General features: G+C 46.7%; 1 protein-coding gene and 3 pseudogenes across 1 annotated transcript in view; 3 read left to right on the forward strand and 1 right to left on the reverse strand.

The window, feature by feature from the left end:
* VPS35L (VPS35 endosomal protein sorting factor like) overlaps positions 1 to 19,490 on the forward strand; it is a 65,099-nt gene that overhangs the window by 24,545 nt on the left and 21,064 nt on the right. Inside the window, exons 15-24 of the mRNA XM_066640399.1 lie at positions 1,397 to 1,443; positions 1,676 to 1,787; positions 2,462 to 2,578; positions 3,317 to 3,370; positions 4,472 to 4,552; positions 6,296 to 6,358; positions 6,909 to 6,994; positions 11,556 to 11,636; positions 18,429 to 18,492; positions 18,723 to 18,821. Coding sequence (XP_066496496.1) covers positions 1,397 to 1,443; positions 1,676 to 1,787; positions 2,462 to 2,578; positions 3,317 to 3,370; positions 4,472 to 4,552; positions 6,296 to 6,358; positions 6,909 to 6,994; positions 11,556 to 11,636; positions 18,429 to 18,492; positions 18,723 to 18,821 — 804 coding nt within the window. The remainder of the gene's footprint in view (positions 1 to 1,396; positions 1,444 to 1,675; positions 1,788 to 2,461; positions 2,579 to 3,316; positions 3,371 to 4,471; positions 4,553 to 6,295; positions 6,359 to 6,908; positions 6,995 to 11,555; positions 11,637 to 18,428; positions 18,493 to 18,722; positions 18,822 to 19,490) is intronic.
* On the forward strand, positions 686 to 800 carry LOC136633908 (5S ribosomal RNA; annotated as a pseudogene).
* LOC136633730 (5S ribosomal RNA) lies at positions 3,982 to 4,101 on the forward strand (annotated as a pseudogene).
* On the reverse strand, positions 16,886 to 17,002 carry LOC136634126 (5S ribosomal RNA; annotated as a pseudogene).

Here is a 19,490-nt window from a genome sequence, read left to right on the forward strand (position 1 = left end):
GAGCATTGTGTTGGTGGCGCAGGAGTGCAAAGCATTGAAAGACCAGCTCCTTCTCACTGAAGAGCCAATGCTTTTTTCCCTTTCTTCTTTCTTCCCAGAGGCAACTGACCTTGTTATTTCACAGACGTATCTTTTTGCAGACACGACTTGAAGACCTGGGAAGTTTGCCTTAAAATAGTCATGTTTTGGATGAAAAATGCCACAGTCCAGGTTTAATCAAGTGCCTGTGCCTTTTCAGGAGAGTAGGGTCATTAAAGGAGATCGCTCAAACAGATGACCTAGAAACCATGGGCTGGAAGAGATCAGAAGGTCATTCTGAATTAACTGCACAGCTAACATCGTGTGCCCAGGGATGATTATTGACTCACTTCCTTGGTGGGAGCCAAAAAAAAAAAAATCTGATTTTTTTTTTTTTGAAACTAGGTATAGCTTTTTAAATAGCATTTTGTGGTTGTGGTACTGGAGACATGGTGGATGAGGAGTGCCAAAGGTTCTGTCCTACTTAAGGGTGTGTATCTAGATTTTAACCCTTGGTTCTCATTTGAGCGCAAACAAGAACCCTCTGCAATTACTTTGAAAGTATTACCCTGCACATGCCCGATCTTGTCTGATCTTGGAAGCTAAGCAAGGTCAGGACTGGTTAGTACTTGGATGGGAGACCGCCTGGGAATACCAGGTGCTGTAGGCTTATACCATAGTCTTTCCATGCCCGATCTCGTCTGATCTCGGAAGCTAAGCAGGGTCAGGCCTGGTTAGTACTTGGATGGGAGACCGCCTGGGAATACCAGGTGCTGTAGGCTTATACCATAGTCTTTCCATGCCTGATCTCATCTGATCTGGGAAGCTAAGCAGGGTCAGGCCTGGTTAGTACTTGGATGGGAGACCGCCTGGGAATACCAGGTGCTATAGGCTTATACCATAGTCTTTCCATGCCCGATCTTGTCTGATCTTGGAAGCTAAGCAGGGTCAGACCTGGTTAGTACTTGGATGGGAGACCTCATGGGAATAACGGGTGCTGTAGGCTTATACCATAGTCTTTCGAGACTGAAGGTTGCCAACTATTGTCTTCTACATGAGCTCAGGCCCAAGCTATACATTGTGGCAGTGGTTTCCACGCTTACCTGGGCCACAGTGCCCTCTCAGCCACTTCTTGGATTGCCATCTTGGATTTCTCAAAATCTTGCAAGATCCAAGATGGTGGCGCCCACGTCTTGTGAGATTTTGTGTGAGCCAAGGTGGGGGGTGCCCAGGGGAACAAGTCCACTGGGGAGATCCCATGATGCACACTTTGGGAACCCCTGCATTATGGGAACTGCGTAACATGGGTCATCTCTGGGGAAGCTTTATTTATTGATTGTAACTGGTTTTTTTGTTCTCCATGAATTTACTTTTGCAGCCTCTGCTGACTGAGATGATGGAAAGATGCAAGAAACTGGGTCAGAAGTAAGTACTATGACGCTTTCAGAGGCTGCCTTAGCAAGGTTCCATCCCTGGCATCTCCGGGTGAGGTTTGGGAACTCCCATCTGACAACCTGGAGAGGTTTTGTGCTAGATCAGTGGTTCCCATCCTTTAGGAACCTACCTCTTTTGAGTTCACACTAATGCCAAACAATAAAATTGGTTCTTGGCTTGGTTATTGGGCCCCTTGCACTGATCTGGCTCACCTTTTTTCTAGCGCCTTGCTCCTGAATTCCGTGATGTCGGCCTTCCGAGCAGAGTTCATTGCTGCCAGGGCGATGGATTTTATTGGCATGATTAAGGAATGTGATGAATCGGGCTTCCCCAAGGTAAGCTGACCTGTTTCCAGCCACTTTGCTTCTTAGTCATCGTCCTTTTTTGTAGTTGCCGAGACACTTTGTGGAGATGTATATTTTTCCCTGCTCAGTGTGAATTGTGATGTTCTTGACTTAACACCCCCAAAAGATCCCAAATCTTTGAAATGCTCTTTCTTTCCCTTCTTCCCACCTCTTTTTTCCAATGCCTGGCTCTGTTTTACTAATTGATAGCTGAGGAGATCTGCCCTGTGTTTACTATAGACCTGTCACATATAGCAGATCAATTAAAAACTGCGATCCCCTAAACATTACAAGTGCCTCTGATTAATGAAGCAGTGGATTTTTACAAAAATAAAATTGAAATGTATTTTCCTATAGTTAACTTAATCTCACCTTTCTTTCATCACGGAAGTCAAGATAGCGTACAAGATAGCGTTCTGTGGTCACCATTGCAGCAGTGGTCACTAAGCACCATTGAAGTCAATGGAACAAGTTAATCACGGCTCACTTAAGTTCCATTCATTTCAATGGAATTTGGCTGTGACTGGCTTCTTTCGCGTACAGCTCATTGTGATTTGAGAAACAGCAGCATGTTAAATTTTCTTACAAGATTGTTAACATTTTTAACTGTGTGAAAATTCATCAGTGGATGTAGTTTAATGGTTTGTTAATCTGATATTTTCTAGCATCTTCTGTTTCGCTCCCTGGGCCGGAATTTGGCCTTGGCTGACCCTCCAGAAGCTGATCGACTTCAGATTTTAAATGAAGCCTGGAAGGTGATCGCAAAGCTAAAGAACCCACAGGTGCGTATGTGGTAGAAGGGAGCTTAGTGTCATACTGCAACTATAAATGTATTAAGTAATTTATATCCTGCCATTCCCTTTGAATAGTCGGAGCATTCAAGGCGGTTGAGTACAATATAATTCTTCATTGGAGAGTTGGTGTAGAGTAGTGGTTGAGAGCCTGAGCTGCTGCCCAAGGACCTTCTCATTTCAGATCTTGCCCCCCCCCCAATGAATCTGCAAGGTGTGTTCAGTATGCCGTTCGTCTCAGCCTCAACTTTCCCATCTGCAATATGGGGGTAATATTTACTGGGGTTGGTTGTAAGGAGTACATCAATGTGCATGAAACGACTTTCGTTCTCAGACTGCAATCCTGTATGCTCACCCGGGAGTAGGCCCTGTTGAACAGAGGCAGGTCTACTCTTACATCTGAGTAGACCTGACTAGAATTGAGTGGCTGCTCTGTGCTAGAACTTTTTTCCCCATAGCTTATGGATGGGAAGCACCAGTTTTGTTGCCCTCCCGCAGTATTTTGATCCCATGCCCCCTCGCACTGCCCCGTGAGAGAACTCACTTCAGGCACATGAACTGTTGAGTTAAGTACATGGAAAGCTGGCGGTTATATCTCTGTGGCTCTGATTTTAGCCTTCAGGCCACCGGTAGCGGGTGGTGGGGTGGAATTTCAAATAAAGTCTGTATGGGCTATATTTGCCAAGTGTTAAGCTGCTCTCAATATAGCTTCAACACATTTGTTTGTAGGATTATATCAACTGCGCTGAAATCTGGGTGGAGTATACCTGCAGACATTTCACGGTATGTGAAGGTTTAAACTCTTTTTGTTCTTCTCTTAGAAATGATTAAAATTTAAAAAAGAAGCCCAGAGAAAGACTAGGGCTGCAATCCTAAGTCCACTTACCCAGAAGTAAGTTGCATTAAACCCTATGGGACTTACCTTTGAGTAGACATGCATAGGCTTGTGCTGTAGGTCTCCCTCTGAAGCATCAACAAAGAGGGAGCCGCCCTCCTTTCCACCAGAAGGGCATTTCAGAAACCAGGAGCCACAACAGAGAAGGCCCTGTCGCCAACCACACCTCCAGAACCAACAGGGAGAGCAGATCTATACAGGGAGAGATGAACCTGGATCCCAAACCACAAAAGGCTGCAAGTGTACATGGTGGTTGACCTGGAAAAGTCCAGTCACTGTTCTGAACTCTTGCAATCTTTAAAAGAACAACAAGAGAGACAGGCCGGGAGAGGAGGCAATGCAGGAGAGGAGGAGAGGAGGAGAGGAGGCAATGCAGGGCAAGGATGGGGAAGAATATGTGATTTTGAATCATAAATGACCCTTATTATTATTGGGTGCCCTTGATCTCTGAGTAAGGAAGTTCAGTGTTTGCCAGGTCTTGATTGTGGCTTTTTTTTATGAATGCAGCAACTGTTACCCTGCAGATGCCTGATCTTGTCTGATCTCAGAAGCTAAGCAGGGTCAGGCCTGGTTAGTACTTGGATGGGAGACCGCCTGGGAATACCGGGTGCTGTAGGCTTATACCATAGTCTTTCCATGCCTGATCTCGTCTGATCTCGGAAGCTAAGCAGGGTCAGGCCTGGTTAGTACTTGGATGGGAGACCGCCAGGGAATACCGGGTGCTGTAGGCTTCCACCATAGTCTTTTGAGACTGAAGGCTGCTAACCATTTTTATGAATAAAGCTCAAGTTAGTATCAACTCTTTAAGAAAGTCAAATAAAAATAATTTGCAAGTTTCCCAAAGCTCAACAACACTTTGCTTCCAGGTGTGTAAGAATGAGGTTCTCGGCCTCTTAGCTTTATAATGCTCCTGTCCTTGCTTTGAATGACTTTGAGATGTTGAGTTTCTGACCAGTGCTCCTTTGTGACGCTGCCTTTGCACCCTGCAGAAGCGGGAGGTCAATACGGTTCTCGCAGACGTCATCAAGCACATGACCCCGGATCGTGCGTTCGAGGAGGCCTACCCACAGGTAAAAGGAAGGCGTGCGTGGCTAAAAGTGCCCAGAGGGTTGTGCCCGACGGCAGGGAAACCTGGCTAATAATAATAATAATAATAATAATAACAACAGGTATTTATATACTGCCTTTCTTGGTCTTTATTCAAGACTTTATTGAAGGCGGTTTACATAGGCAGGCTTTATTTAAATCCCTTATTAAATAGGGATTTTTACAATTGAAAGAACGTTCTTTCTTTCAAGAACCACTACACTCAGGTGTTTCATTCCGATCTGGCTTCACATTCTGGCCTCCATCCTCCCACGCTCAGAGCAGATGGAATAGCTCGGCTTCAGCTTGTCAGCTGCTTCAAGGTCGCACGGTGCCGGTGGCCTCGAACCGGCAACCTTGTGGACGTTATCTTCAGGCAGACGGAGGCTCTACCCTCTAGACCAGACCTCCTGCCCACCAGACCTCCTGCCCACCAGACCTCCTGCCCAAAGGCTAAGCGGCTTTGAGATGGCCGTGACAAGTTCATTGTGACTATGAATTGATTTCTGTGGGACTCGGAGCACGATTCTCTGTGCATGTACTCGGAAGTAGGTCCCATTGTGTTCAGTGGGGCTTACTCTAGGGACTCTTGGGGCTTAGGAGTGGATCTCAACAGGTGGGAAACCTTGGCCTCTGAGTGGCCTGCTTGGAGGCAGGCTGTGCAGCATGGCCTTTCCCAGTTTGAAGAGACACTTTGCCAACAGTCTGAGGCTAAGAGGCAAAGAAGGAAGGCCCATAGCCAGGGAGACAGACCAGGGACAGCCTGCACTTGCTCCCAGTGTGGAAGGGATTGTCACTCCCGAATCGGCCTTTTCAGCCACACTAGACGCTGTTCCAGAACCACCATTCAGAGCGCGATACCAGAGTCTTTCGAGACTGAAGGTTGCCAACACTCTTGGGAAAGGATTGCAGCCTTGGAATTCAGCTCAAAGAGTGTTTTGCTCAGAGTTAAACTTACAGTTGATGGTGAGAATTATGAATAGCTTTTGATTCAAATAAATTACACATTGCATACAAGTTGTAAAATGTAAATAGAGGTCGGGTAGAACAAGTGGATGGGTTTATCCCAGAGATATGAAAAGTAGTGAGTAGATACCTGTTGATGACCTTGAAATATTAGAAGTCTTTATGTCCTGCTTTCCAACAACAAAAGTTCACAGGCTGGTCTACAGAGAAAATAAAATACAGGCTGAGCATCCATGGACTGAAATACTTGGGTCCAGAAGTGTTTGGGTTTTTTTTTTTTTTTGGCTTTTGGAACATTTGCATTTACATATTGAGATATCTTGGAGGTTGGGACCTAAGTCTAAACCCGGAATTCATTTCATATACACCTTATATGCATAGCATCATTTTTTGGTGCTCAAAAAGCTTTGGATTTTGGAGCATTTTGAATTAGGGATGCTTCACCTAATTCAAATGGCTCTATGGCTCCCTGTCCCGAAAGGGCTCGCGTTCTTAAAAATACGCAGTAGATGTACCAGTGAGAAGATGCTGTGCAGGAGGGGAAGAGAGAGAGTGACTCTTCCCCTGCTAAATACAAGAGGAGCACCACTTTTTAAAAGCACCTCTTTGCCCAGGTTGCAGGGTAAATATTTCCAAAGTCTGTGAGCAAGGAAAGGATAAGCAGTAGTGAGCTTAAATAAAAGGCAGGCAGTGCTGAAGTTATGGCAAAAACTTCCTAACTCGCTCTGTCTTCTCCCCTCCCCCCATCTTTTTTTTCTTAGCTTCAGTCAATCATTCAAAAAGTCATCACCTACTTCCATGACTTCTCCATTCTCTTTTCCTTGGTAAGTCTTCTGCTCGTCACCACTCCAGAAGCCTAAGTTCATCTGCCTTGCCATCTTCTTTTGGAGAAGATGGCACCTTCTTCTTCACTCCAGAAGAATCTGAGGATGTTTAGATGGGATACGTTTTGGGTAGGGGCTGAATTTTAGTGCCCCTACTTGAGACTCCAGTTAAGTAGAAGGGCTGCTTGAGACCTTAGAGAGTGTGCTCCCTGGGGCATTTGGTGGGCCGCTGTGAGATACAGGAAGCTGGACTAGATGGGCCTCTGGCCTGATCCAGTGGGGCTGTTCTTATGTTCACAGCCTTAGAGAGCTGAGAATGGTTCACAGATATGCCACGGGAGTTTGGGGGAGGGTCGTTTATTAATTAGGGCCGTCGGAGGATGTGGGCCCCTGGCTGGCAGTGTGGTGAGCCTTGTCAGTTGTTCAGACACTGATGGGGTGTGCCGAAAATGTTAGCCCCTTCTCAGTGTGGCCTGAGATGGAAAAGGTTGAAAATCACTGGGCTAGATTGACCAATGACTGACTTAGTGTACCCGTTTGACTCCCCTAGGAGAAATTCTTGCCATTCTTGGATATGTTCCAGAAGGAGAGTGTGAGAGTCGAAGTCTGTAAGGGCATCATGGAGGCTTTTATTAAGTAAGTATCAAGCCTTCTGGTTAAGTGCACCCTGGAGGACGTAGGCGCAGCTATTGGAAGGCAGTTAAGGTGGACATATGAGATTGGTCTACCATCCACTTGGCCTTTGGAAAAGTCACTGGTGCCACACCGAGGACGGATCGGGCTGGAACGCAAATGTACAAGCCTTGCCCTCCCTATTGTTTTGTTTATATAAATATCTTGATGATGAAATGTGAAATGCGTTAGGGGAAGTTTTGGTCTGTCTAAATGCATTGTGCCATGAGGCAGGCTGGATGGCGTCCAGCAGTGAGCGGAGCACAAGCAAACAGGTGTCGAGAGGTCACTCGGAAACACTAGGCTCTGTGCCCTGGTTGTGTACATGCTGCAAATCTTGATAAACCAATAGCTGTGGAGGATCTGCTCACTTTGTCTAGTTCAGTTCAGTAACACCTTTATTGGCATAAAATACAGAGAAAGAACAGAACAAGACAGGAATGTACAAAGACAACACAACATAAGCAAAAACATCAGTCACTGCCCAGAGTCCCAGGGCTCTGCCTGGCTTGCTCACTTTGTCTACAGGTGCCTGAGTTATATGTGCTGCGCATTGTTCATTTGGGTGTACACTAGCAATACTTCAACTTTGGACCGTACTCAATGGGTATTTTGCCATTTCTGCTTATTATAGCCATCAAAGTGGGGATATTTTGTACTGCCAGCAATCAGAAGTATATCATCATCCTCGTCATTGAAGAAGAAGTATCAGTGTAGGTGGCACTTCACATAGAGTGAAACGGTAGATCCCCTGCCCCAAGGAGCTTGCAGTGGAGATTCTGATGCAATGCAAGGGGAATGACTGTGGAAGCAAAAGAGGATGGAGGGCAGGGGGGACGCACAGGCAACAGTTTTCGAGTACTTTGAGTTACAACTGGGATTGAAGAGTAAGGCGTGGTGCCCAAGGCATCTGAACTCTTCAGCAGTTCGTCGCTGGCGCTGCCCAGTAGCCCCTGACCGGTCAAGGAGGACTGTTGGTTCTCTGAGCTTGTATGCCTTGTGGTGACGTGCCGTATGTCCCTCTCCTGTGCGGTTGGCAACTACGATGCCAAGGTAAAAGTACGTGGACATGTTGCAAGCGCTCTGCTGTGGCAGGGGATGAGTTGGCACTTCCGTAATTTAAAAATGAAAGCATGAGATCAAACTGCTCCCTTTTTCAGTGCAGAAGGCCTGCTCGCTTTTCAGCCTTTAATTTCCTTTTTCGGGACGGAAGGTTTGCGTTGCCTGGGCTGAAAAGCCGCGGCTTATTTTTAGCTGGAGATGTTAACTGGCGACAATTAAGAAAGCAATCAGCCGGAATGCTAATGAGAGGCGCACTTGACTCCCTCAATCCATTAGGGAAAGCAGAGTGTTATGGCTTGTTTTTTTTTTTTGTACGGTGGTGCAAATGATGGACGGGACTGATGGGTGATGACGCTCTCTTACAGGGGCACTATAGATGCACTGAGTCCTGGATGGCACGGAGGTGCAAATAAAAGCATGCAGTGTTTGTTCCGAGAGTGTGTAGAGCACTCCGCAGGGTAGTTCTATCTTGCTGTTTCCCTTACAAACAACCCCGTAAGGCAGTGGTTCCCAAACTGTGAGCTGTGGCTCTTTGGGAAGCCGCAGAAACCAGCCAGGGGAACCACAGGATCCTCACGAGAAACCCTGTCACCCTATCCAATGTATAGGATTGTAGCCCACATGGGGATCTGTGGTTAATGTCCCAGTAGGCCAAGGGAGCCGCTAATCAAAAACGTTTGAGAAACTACTGCTGCAAGGTTAAGTAGTGTTAGTCCCCTTTTGCAGATGGGGAAGACTGAGGCTGAGAGAAGGCTGCTTAACTAAAGGCTACCTGGGAAGTTCAGGACAAGTGGCAAGATTTGAACTGGGAGGGGAAGGGTTCTGACTGGTAGCTTAGTCCCTGAACCACTACTCTGCCACCAGTTTAAATGCCTGTACATAAAAAGCTAGGCTTGTGACATGCACATTTTTGCAAGAGCAGCATGAAAAGGGTTAGAAAAGGACTTGAGATTCCGGAATGTTCCTTTCCTCTCCATTGCCGTCCCCTGTCTTGCTTTTCGGGCTTCCATTCCTCTCCCGACACTCTCTGGCCTTGATCTGAGCTTTTAGTTTCATCATCTTTCTCTTGATCTCTTTCACACAGTACTGCTTGGGGAGCAACAAAACTGAGGGCATGATGGGATCAGGATTTCACTCGGTCCATTTCTTCTCCTTGGGGACCGGCCAGACTTGAAATAGCGCAAAACAATCTTCCAAGTGCCCTGGACTTATTTGTTAGTCTTTTGGGGGCCTGCAGCTCTCCAAGATTTTTTGCTTAGAAGGTGTCCATCATAGCAGAAAGGCTGGATTCTCTTTGCCTCATCTTCATTCAACATCTCTAGTGATCTCCAGCTGAGATCTTGTCTTGTTTGCAGTCTCAGGCCAGCTGACCTCATTGCAGTTTCTTTTTACTGGGGTCCCCCCCACCTTTGGTTGGGGCTGGCCAGCCAGGCTTGTTAACCCGTGCAAGTCCGATTCATCTGTCTACAGGCACCTCTTAGAATGGGGCTGTCATCATAGCCCAGGGCTCTGTATGGAGCATGTGAACAGACTCGTGTCTTTCTAGTGCTGTGGAAACGGAGTCTTGTGTCGGCTCCAGAGACTGAGCTGCAAATCGGGTCCTCTCTGGTTTGACTCTCACCATGGCCATGAGTGGACTAGGTCAGGGGTTTCAAACATAAGGCCTGAGGGCTGGATGTGGCCCTGAGAAGCAATTTATCTGGCCCCCATTATAACTGGGCTCTCCCAGTGTGATAATTGGGCTCTCTCATATCTTGAAATTCAACAATATTTGCTTATTTTCTCTTTGGTCATTTGCAGCTCGTGAGCTTCTGTGTGAGAACAGAGTCCTTATTTCTGGTCATCATCTGCTAAATGACATCAATTCCTGCTTAATGATGTCACTTCCGGCCCTTAGCCGGTACCGTGAATGCTTATTTGACCCACTACCTGAAATGAATTTGACACTTCTGGACTAGGTGAACTTCAAGTGACTCCCTTTCAGTCTTCCCCATCTGGCCTCAATCTTCCCCATCTGCAGTATGGGGAGAATAATTCCTGCTTGCCTTTTGGCTTCCAGTGCTATATGGGGAGAGTGAAATTGACCTGATGGGGTTATCATAAGGCTCACTTGCTTATATCCGTTGAGGCCATTTTTGTGAAGATGGTGCCAAGATGATCTTGTTCAAAGACAAGCGATTGGCTCATGATGACAGTGTCAGACTTGGTTCCTCAAGATCAGGTGCGGTGCCCATGTGCCTTGGTTCTTCTTGCATTTGCACACCTTTGCTGTGCGGCAAATGAAGAGTATGGAGCTTTCAATGCCCGATAATCAAAGAGCGCTTCAGCTGAATGCTTATTTTGTTTTTTGTGTGACAAGACCTCCGCACAGCAGGGGAGCGTAATCAGTTTAGATGGAAAGAGTCATTAATTACCCCGCTAAATGCTGCCACCATTGCCTCTAGGCAAGCAGAAGGTGCTGTGTGGAGAAACAGGGCTCCGTTTGCGCAGCTGGAAATTGGAGTGCTGTAGATCTCTCTGATCATTCAGAGATTAGGCGAGCAGGATACTCTCGGGTGGCCCGTAGACCCTTGTGAGAACCCGAGGCACTCTGCACAAAGAGCGCCAAATTGTGGTGGCTATATTAGCAATTAGCTATATTAGCAATAATTCTGTGGTGTCCTCGTTGTCGTCCCCCAGGTGCGATTTTGTTTCCAACACTTAGGCCGAGTTCACTTAGGCCGAGAAAAGAGGCGCCTGAGGAGGGACATGATTGAGACATACAAAATTATGCAGGGGATGGACGGAGTGGATAAGGAGATGCTCTTTACACTCTCACATAACACCAGAACCAGGGGACATCCACTAAAATTGAGTGTTGGGAGGGTTAGGACAGACCAAAGAAAATATTTCTTTACTCGGCGTGTGGTTGGTGTGTGGAACTCCTTGCCACAGGATGTGGTGACGGCGTCTGGCCTGGAAGCCTTTAAAAGGGGATTGGACAAGTTTCTGGAGGGAAAATCCATTATGGGTTACAAGCCATGATGCGTATGTGCCACCTCCTGATTTTAGAAATGGGCTATGTCAGAATGCCAGATGCAAGGGAGGGCACCAGGATGAGGTCTCTTGTTATCTGGTGTGCTCCCTGGGGCATTTGGTGGGCCGCTGCGAGATACAGAAAGTTAGACTAGATGGGCCTATGGCCTGATCCAGTATGTTCTTACAAACAGTAAGTGGCACAGTCGGCTTCTGTCTGGGCTGTACCACTTGAGACTGCTGGTCAAGGTATTTCTGCCTGAATACTTGTTATTATTTAATGCATAAATAAAAGACAAAATTGCAATTTCGTAGTTGACGTCTTGATCTTAGTTTTGTCCTTGCTTGTGATGTCACCCACCCTAAGCTTTGGTCATGGAATGAAGTGAAAATGTAATTGTAGGATATATAATACATTTCTCTTCCCTCTCCCTCAAAATATGTTTAGGCACCAGCAGGAATCCACCAAGGACCCCGTCATCCTGAATGCCCTTCTCCATGTGTGCAAAACGATGCACGATTCCGTGAAGTAAGCTGTGTTTCTCATTGAGTCGTTTATTTTAGATTGCTGGTCGGGGGTGATGGTGGGACGGGGGGGCAAGAGGTGGCAGGATGGGGAGGCGCAAGAGGTGAGGGGGTGCCATTTATTGAGAGCATTTATATACCACTTTTCAACAGGAGCAGTTCACAAAGCGGTTTACATAGCAAAATAAATCAGTAAATGGTTCCCTGTCTGCAAAAAGCAAAATATATAGTTGGCCCTTGGTATCTGGGGGAGATCCTTTCCTGGACCCCCCCCCCTGCAGATACTGGTATCCACGGTGGGGCCCTGAGAGGACCTCGGACAAAGTGCTTCTGGTTGTGTCCAGGAGGTAATGTGAGTCTCTCCAGCATGGTTGGCACCCGTGGGTGCCAAATCCATGGATAAAGTGGGCCAACTGTATAGAAGAGACAACGACAACAGCCATATCATATAACGACAACCTTCATATCTGAACCATGGTTAGCTCTAAACGGTTTGCAACAATGGTTAGAGTCAAGTTTGCTAGCTATGGTTTGACTTACCTATGGTTAGCCAAAAACAAAACAAGACACAATACAAGTCTAATGCTAAGAGCAGAAGGAGGGAGGAGACTCCATGTTGGGGTGAGGGGGGACAGTTGCTCTTCCCGTTAAATCGAAGAGGCTGCCACTCTGTAGGGTGTCTCTTTGCCCAGTTATCAAATGCATCATTATTCAAGTTCTTGGGAGCAATGGGTGGGGGAGCTGGGCAGGAGAACTGTCCGGAGGACTCCTTAATGGCCTCTTTGTTCTAACACCACAATGAAGGGAAGATGTGGAAAAGGGCTGTGACTTCATAGCCGAGCGGATGGGGAGGGAGAGGCCTCGAAGGGACGTTGCGAAGAGGGATAAACAAGTGACGGATGCATTTTGAGTGCCCTGGTGCTAATGCACTGTCTCTCTCTTCTTTCTGTCCTGTTGTCAAAAAGAAAACGGCAAACTCCAGTGGAGACAATGCAGTATTGATTTGGGTTCTGTCCTAGCAGGAAAACAGTGTGCCGCATTTTTGCCTGGAAGAATTAAATGGTTGTTTGAAATGGGGCAACGCGACACTCTCCTGCCGGATAGGCTTTTTGGCGGCCTTCGGTTAGAAACTGTGGCAATTATTTATGACAATGATTTTGTATGTGTCCTGCTTTTTGGTGGCCAAAAACTTCTTGAAGCAGTTTTTGCAACCACTAGTATAGTAAAGGGGGGACAGGGGGGTACAGGTCCCCAGGTACCATGCCTGAGGGAGTGTCAAGTGCCTTCTAGGTGCATTTGAGAGGTGTTCTGAGGCTCACGGTTTTCCTGGTCCTCAGAAGGCCTCCGAAAAGTACTTCGGCTTTTGCAGAAAATCTTAAGTGCCTTTCTGAGTCTTCCTTCTTCTGAGGCCTGGGAGGGTGTGTGGGGGGTTCCGAAAAATTTGTGTGCCCCTGGTGCGAGATGCCCTTAGCTATGCCTCGCAGCACAAGGAAATAAGGAGAGAGTTCTCTGCCAAAAATAGTGATGGGAATAGTGATGGTGATGGGATTGTAGCTTAGTGATGGTTGGTTGGCAACCTTCAGTCTGGAAAGACTATGGTATAAGCCTACAGCACCCGGTGTTCCCAGGCAGTCTCCCATCCAAGTACTAACCAGGCCTGACTCTGCTTAGCTTCTGAGATCAGACAAGATTGGGCATGTGCAGGGTATTAGTAGCTTAGTGATACAGCACATGCATTGTGTGCAGAATGTCCCACGTTCAGATCCTTTAGGGAGGCCTGGGAAAGTGAAACCCTGGAGATCTGCTGCCAGTCAGTGCCCATCAATGGTCCGGCTCAGGACTGGAGAGATGCTGCCGGTCCGTGCCCATTAGTGATCTGGCGACTTTCTGATCTAACAAACACAAAGGAAACAGCCACCACTTGGAGGTATTGTGTGGTGGGATTGTTAGGAGCAGTTGCTCTTCCCCGCGAAAGAATAAGAGAACCACCACTTTGCCCAAGCAGGGGTCAATATTTAACCCGAACAAGGCGCTAAGAATCCACCGAAGCGGCGCACAAAACCGACATTCACGTGCCTTCTCTCTCAGTGACGGTTGAGTGGTTTCTGCGATTGAATCTTGTCTGCTTTGATGGAGAAGAGACAGATGCAATTTGATTGGTGTCCTTGGATGCCCAGCGCGGAGGGCGGATTACTCACCGTTCCAAGATTTGTCCCTATTTCCTCTCATGCTTCTTATATACGGCCCATAAAACACAGAAGCGATGTGGGGTCCTTCCCCCCCCCCCCGGCCAGGCTTCATGCCTGCCTTTGTAAAAATCTGGTGGTGCAAAGCTTGTGACCAGAGAATAGCAGTGTAGACTAGATTCTGGGAAACCAAGGAGCTGAGGCAAAGTGGGCTTCTGTGCTAAATATGTACATAGGTTCATAGATTAGGAACCTGCTGCCTACAGAGTCAGGCTGTTTGTCCAGCTCTGTATTTTTCTTGACACTCCCTGGTAACATCTCCCCCATTTTTTTTGGCCAGCGTCCCTGAACCAATTCAACAACTGCTCAGGCTGCATGTCAAGCTCAATCCCCAGCATGTCTAGATAAGGCTGGGAAACAGTCCCCCACATCTGAAGTGGGGACTCTTTCCCAAGTCTTTCCTGGACATGCTGGGGCTTGAACCTGACATGTAGCCCGAGCAGTTGTTGAATTGGTTCAGGGATCCTGGCCAAAAAAATGGGGGAGGGGGGGAGATTTCGTATCCTACTATTATGTTTGTACTGGAGACTAAAATTTGGGTCTTGGCAGCTTCCATTTTTTTTTGCAAATAATTGGTCACAAGTCCATTCATGTCAACAGCATATAGCATGAGCCACCAACTCATGTGACATCTCCCGTCCTCTGTTGTGAGCCAAAAACCTGGCAGCCCTTTTGTACCAACCAAACAGATCTGAGAGCATTGACAGAGATTTGGCTGGCGTGTATGAGAGTTGGGGCCTTCTTGGTGGTGACCTCGCTGTGGTGTATCACAAAGAGGCCCGTACAGCTCCCCCGTTCGTGGTTTTTAAGAAGCTAAAAATGTTTGCATTTGGCAAGCCTTCCAGATTCTTTGTAACTGATAGTTTTTAAAAATGTTTAGTATTTATAGATTTTTTTTTTTTTATGAATTTCTGGCCTTTCTACAGCACTAAGGGCACTCAAGGTGGCTAGATTGTACATTGATAATGTATTTGGTGCTTTTAAAAACAATTCTCACCAGTTGTTTGTTTTTTTAAAAAGGATAAACAAGTAAAGTGATAATTTCTCTTTACAATACTTTCTAACTCTGATGTGGAGTTGGAAGACCTTCAAGAAAACAGCTTTTCCAACAGCTTTGTAGAGGCGAAGGAGCCCTACAGACTAGCAACTCAGCTTCTCCAGCAGAGGTGGAGCTGTGACATCATTGCAGGGGCTATGACATCATCGCAGGAGTATTCTGGCTCTTCGTCTATTCTGCCTCCTGGGTTGGAGAGATGGAAGGGAAGCCAGCCAGGAGAAGATTCTGCTATCACATCATGGTTGGCAACCTTCAGTCTTGAAAGTCTTATGGTATAAGCCTACAGCACCTGGTATTCCCAGGCGGTCTCCCATCCAAGTACAAACCAGGCCTGACCCTGCTTAGCTTCTAAGATCAGACAAAATTGGAAATAAGGAGCCAACTGGGGAAAGAAGGAGCACAGGAGATAGAGAGCAAGCAGGGAAGGAAGGAAGGAAGGAAGGAAAGAAAGAAAGAAAGAAAACCATGATCCCCATGGTTGGGATTGGGGAGTGGACACCCTTCTTTGGTGATCAGGGGTGTGGCTTGGCTATGGGAGGTAGCCATGGGAGTGTCATTGATTCCTGAAGACTATCACTACACCCGATTGTTCAATATTTGTAAAAAGTTAAAGCTTCCGCCATTGGCCTGCCTGGCTTCCATCCAGCTAAAACGCAAATAGAGTTCACACAAAAGTTCCATTCCATGGCTACAGTTTTCAGATCAGCCATCTTTTCTATTGGTGATGCGCAAGACCTGCGTTAAACCACCCATACCTTCCATCAGCTCCCTGTTTGTTTCTGAACTGGACGGCGGAAGGCTAACGAGCAAATAGAGATGAAGGTTCACTCCTCCCGGTCTCAATTGAATTTGTATCACCAAATAATTACCGTCTTCCCATCTGGCGTCTGCGCTGGGAGGCTTGTGAAAAGAATACACCGGAGACGAGCGTGTCCGGGATTACACCGGATTACTTAATTGTAATTGAGTGGATTCCATTCTCGTTGAACACTTGATTAGAAATCCCATGTGCCCGCCCCCCCAAATAAAGGATTATTATGAGTTGAGAACCTGGATTTGAATCTTGAAGTCATCCCAGAATTTTCTGGCCATCCTTTTGTTTCTGTTCAGTATTTCCCAGGAAGATAAGTTGATTTTCATGGTGTGACCCTAAAAAACAATTTTCTTGCCATCTACTCTTCAGTTCAGGGTAACTTTAAGCTCTTGAGTTCTGGGCTGCTGTAAGGAATTCCCCCCTCCCTTCTGTCAAAATGGGGTTAATATCAACTGGAATCAGGAAGCTTGAAAAGTCCAACAATAGACTTCAGGCCCAGTCTAGGGGCCATTTGCAGCTCTCAGGGTCCCCCAGTCTCCAGTCTCCAATGAGCCTCTGGCCTGTCAGAGACTGTTGGAGCCCACGCTGGCCCGCACCTGCCAGTTGCGATCACCAGATGCATGCTGTGGGCTGAGTTAGAGTGGTGGTTGGCAACCTTCAATCTCGAAAGACTATGGTAGAAGCCTACAGCACTCAGTATTCCCAGGTGTCTCCCATTCAAGTACTAACCAGGCCTGACCCTGCTTAGCTTCCAAGATCAGACAAGATCGGGAGATAGTGTTCAGTATAGGGAGATGGTTGGCAACCTTCAGTCTCGAAAGACTATGGTAGAAGCCTACAGCACCCAGTATTCCCAGGCAGTCTCCCATCCAAGTACTAACCATGCCTGACCCTGCTTAGCTTCCAAGATCAGACAAGATCGGGAGATAGTGTTCAGTATAGGGAGATGGTTGGCAACCTTCAGTCTCGAAAGACTATGGTATAAGCCTACAGCACCCAGTATTCCCAGGTGGTCTCCCATCCAAGTACTAACCAGGCCTGACCCTGCTTAGCTTCCAAGATCAGACAAGATCGGGAGATAGTGTCCAGTACAGGGAGATGGTTGGCAACCTTCAGTTTCGAAAGACTATGGTAGAAGCCTACAGCACCCAGTATTCCCAGGCGGTCTCCCATCCAAGTACTAACCAGGCCTGACCCTGCTTAGCTTCTGAGATCAGACAAGATCAGGCATCTGCAGGGTAACAGTTGCTGAGTTAGAGTAAGGCTTTTTATAATGTCTATGTGTTTTCTGCTTTTCCCTGAGCATTATTTTTACAGCCCCCTCCATTGCCTCTGAACAACTTATGTCTACATGTGTTTCTGGCTCGGGTCTGTATGTTTTCACTGTGCAAGAGGTGGGTGGCAAACAGTTCATAGGACTGGAGGGTTGGAAAAAGCCTTCCTGATAGCAACATGACATGATAGCAACATGACAAAGAAAGCATGACCATTTGAATGCCACCCAAAGGGCTTTGGAGACAGAAAGTGTGCTGATGCTCGCTTGCTTGCAACATGGTTTTTCCGTTTTGTCGCTTGTTCCCTTACAGTGGTGGTTCCCAAACGTCTTAGCTCGGGGAGCCACTTTTTCAGATGAGCCTCTATTAGGACCCACTTAGGTTTATGAGAGTTAAAAAAGAGATCTAAAAAGCAATATTTTTTTTATTTTATTATTTATTTATTATGACTATTTATTATTATTATTTTATTATTTATTTATTTATTTATATTTACAAGCAATAATAACCAGGAAAAAAGAGGCGCAAACATTTTATCTGTGTTTACGCAAGCTTGCAAACTGCAGGAGCCGAGCTCCTTGTAAACTGCTGGAGCTGAGCTCTTTGCAGGGCAGTTAGCAGCTATTTGAATAGCTTCAGGGCTTGAAGAGATTAGTTATCTGATCTTTCCATCAGCAGTGTTTTCATGGGAGGCTCTGCTTGGGGCTTTGAGACCCACCAAAAACCGGGTCCCGACCCACAGTTTGGGAACCACTGGCTTTAACACTCTTTGATTGTGACCCACTGTGCTTTGGGATGATATGGGTCTGTGGCTTGATCTGGGCAGGAGTAAACATGTGGAAGATCTCTCCTTGCATTGGGGTAACCCTTGACTTAGTTTGAATGTGTGTCCTTGAACAGATATTTGAATCATGCACCCCAGGTAAGCTAGGAGATCTTTCATGGTTCCCACCCCTCCTTGCCCACACCTAGAAACTTTTTGCTTTTCTGGGGCGGCCCATCCATGAGCTGGGTAGAAACAGCCTTGCACAGTCTTTCCCTGCGTTTGCTTATTTGGTTGCTCCTTACGTTCCTCTTAAGGGCCACTGTCATCGGATCATGCAAAGTGCTGGATATTGGAAATCTATCTTGAGTCTTCATTATTGTGACATCATAATAATCTTCGGATTGCAGTGATGTACTTTGTGGCTTGTATCCTGTTGGACCTGACCTCATTGTGGCTGCTCAGGACAATGCTAAATTAAGATGAGATTCGGGGAAAATGCAAGTTTGTTGAAAGGATTTGCTGGAATCCGGCCATAGAAGGGGAGTTTAAAAAATATGGATCTTGGGTCTGTAGTAGAGCAGATTCATAGAGCGACATCTCCTATGTGACTGATGCTGTGAAATGTTTTTGTGTTTGTAGTGCACTAACACTGGAAGATGAAAAGCGAATGTTAGCCTCTTTGATAAATGGATTCTTAAGAATGGTGAGTCCACTGGAGTGTGTATGTAGCCATTGCATCAAAGGATTGGGAAATTTCCTAGAGATTTATTGGGGTGGGGGGGGTGAGGAACTTGAACCATATTGCTTGGAAAATATCAGACCTTGGCTAAGAAAAAGAAGCCTGACTTGATGACTGACAAAACGGAGAGAGTGGGTCTCCGGATGCCACCATCACATCCTGTGAAATGCCTTCCTGCCTCCTCTTAATCCCAGGTTTCGTTTGGCCGCGACTTTGAACAGCAGCTGAGTTTTTATGTCGAAGCCAGATCCATGTTCTGCAGTCTGGAACCTGTTCTTGTCCAGCTGATTCATGTAAGCCAATCTTTTAATGTCGAAATAAGCCTTCCGGGACTGTGGGGCTATTTTTTCCGTGGCGTGTGGCCATTCCTGACATTGCTTTGTGGGGCAAAGTCAGGTAAACGCTGGAACGGCGGAAGGCGAGGGCGTGCGCACCGTGTTTTGGGATCAGCGCCGGGAATGCGGGTGCTGTCGTACCCTTACAGCGTGACAGGTCCAAAGTGAAATTAGCGTTCGACCTGGGCTAACGCCTAGGGAAGAATGAGAACTAGGTTGATTCTCCCTTCTGCCATCTTTTGGGTTTGGGGTTTTTTTCCTGTTAGTGTTTCCGGGATCTTCCCAACCCCACCTGGAGAGGGCAGGGATTGAAGCTGGGACTTCAATCAGAAGAATATAACACCAGAACCAGGGGACATCCACTAAAATTGAGTGTTGGGAGAGTTAGAACAGACAAAAGAAAATATTTCTTTACTCAGCGTGTGGTTGGTCTGTGGAACTCCTTGCCACAGGATGTGGTGATGGCGTCTAGCCTGGATGCCTTTAAAAGGGGATTGGACAAGTTTCTGGAGGAAGAATCCATTATGGGGTACAAGCCATGATGTGTATGCGCAACCTCCTGATTTTAGAAATGGGTTATGTCAGAATGCCAGATGCAAGGGAGGGCACCAGGATGAGGTCTCTTGT

Source organism: Tiliqua scincoides, chromosome 13 (genome assembly GCF_035046505.1).
Source record: "Tiliqua scincoides isolate rTilSci1 chromosome 13, rTilSci1.hap2, whole genome shotgun sequence".
Lineage (NCBI taxonomy): Eukaryota > Metazoa > Chordata > Lepidosauria > Squamata > Scincidae > Tiliqua > Tiliqua scincoides.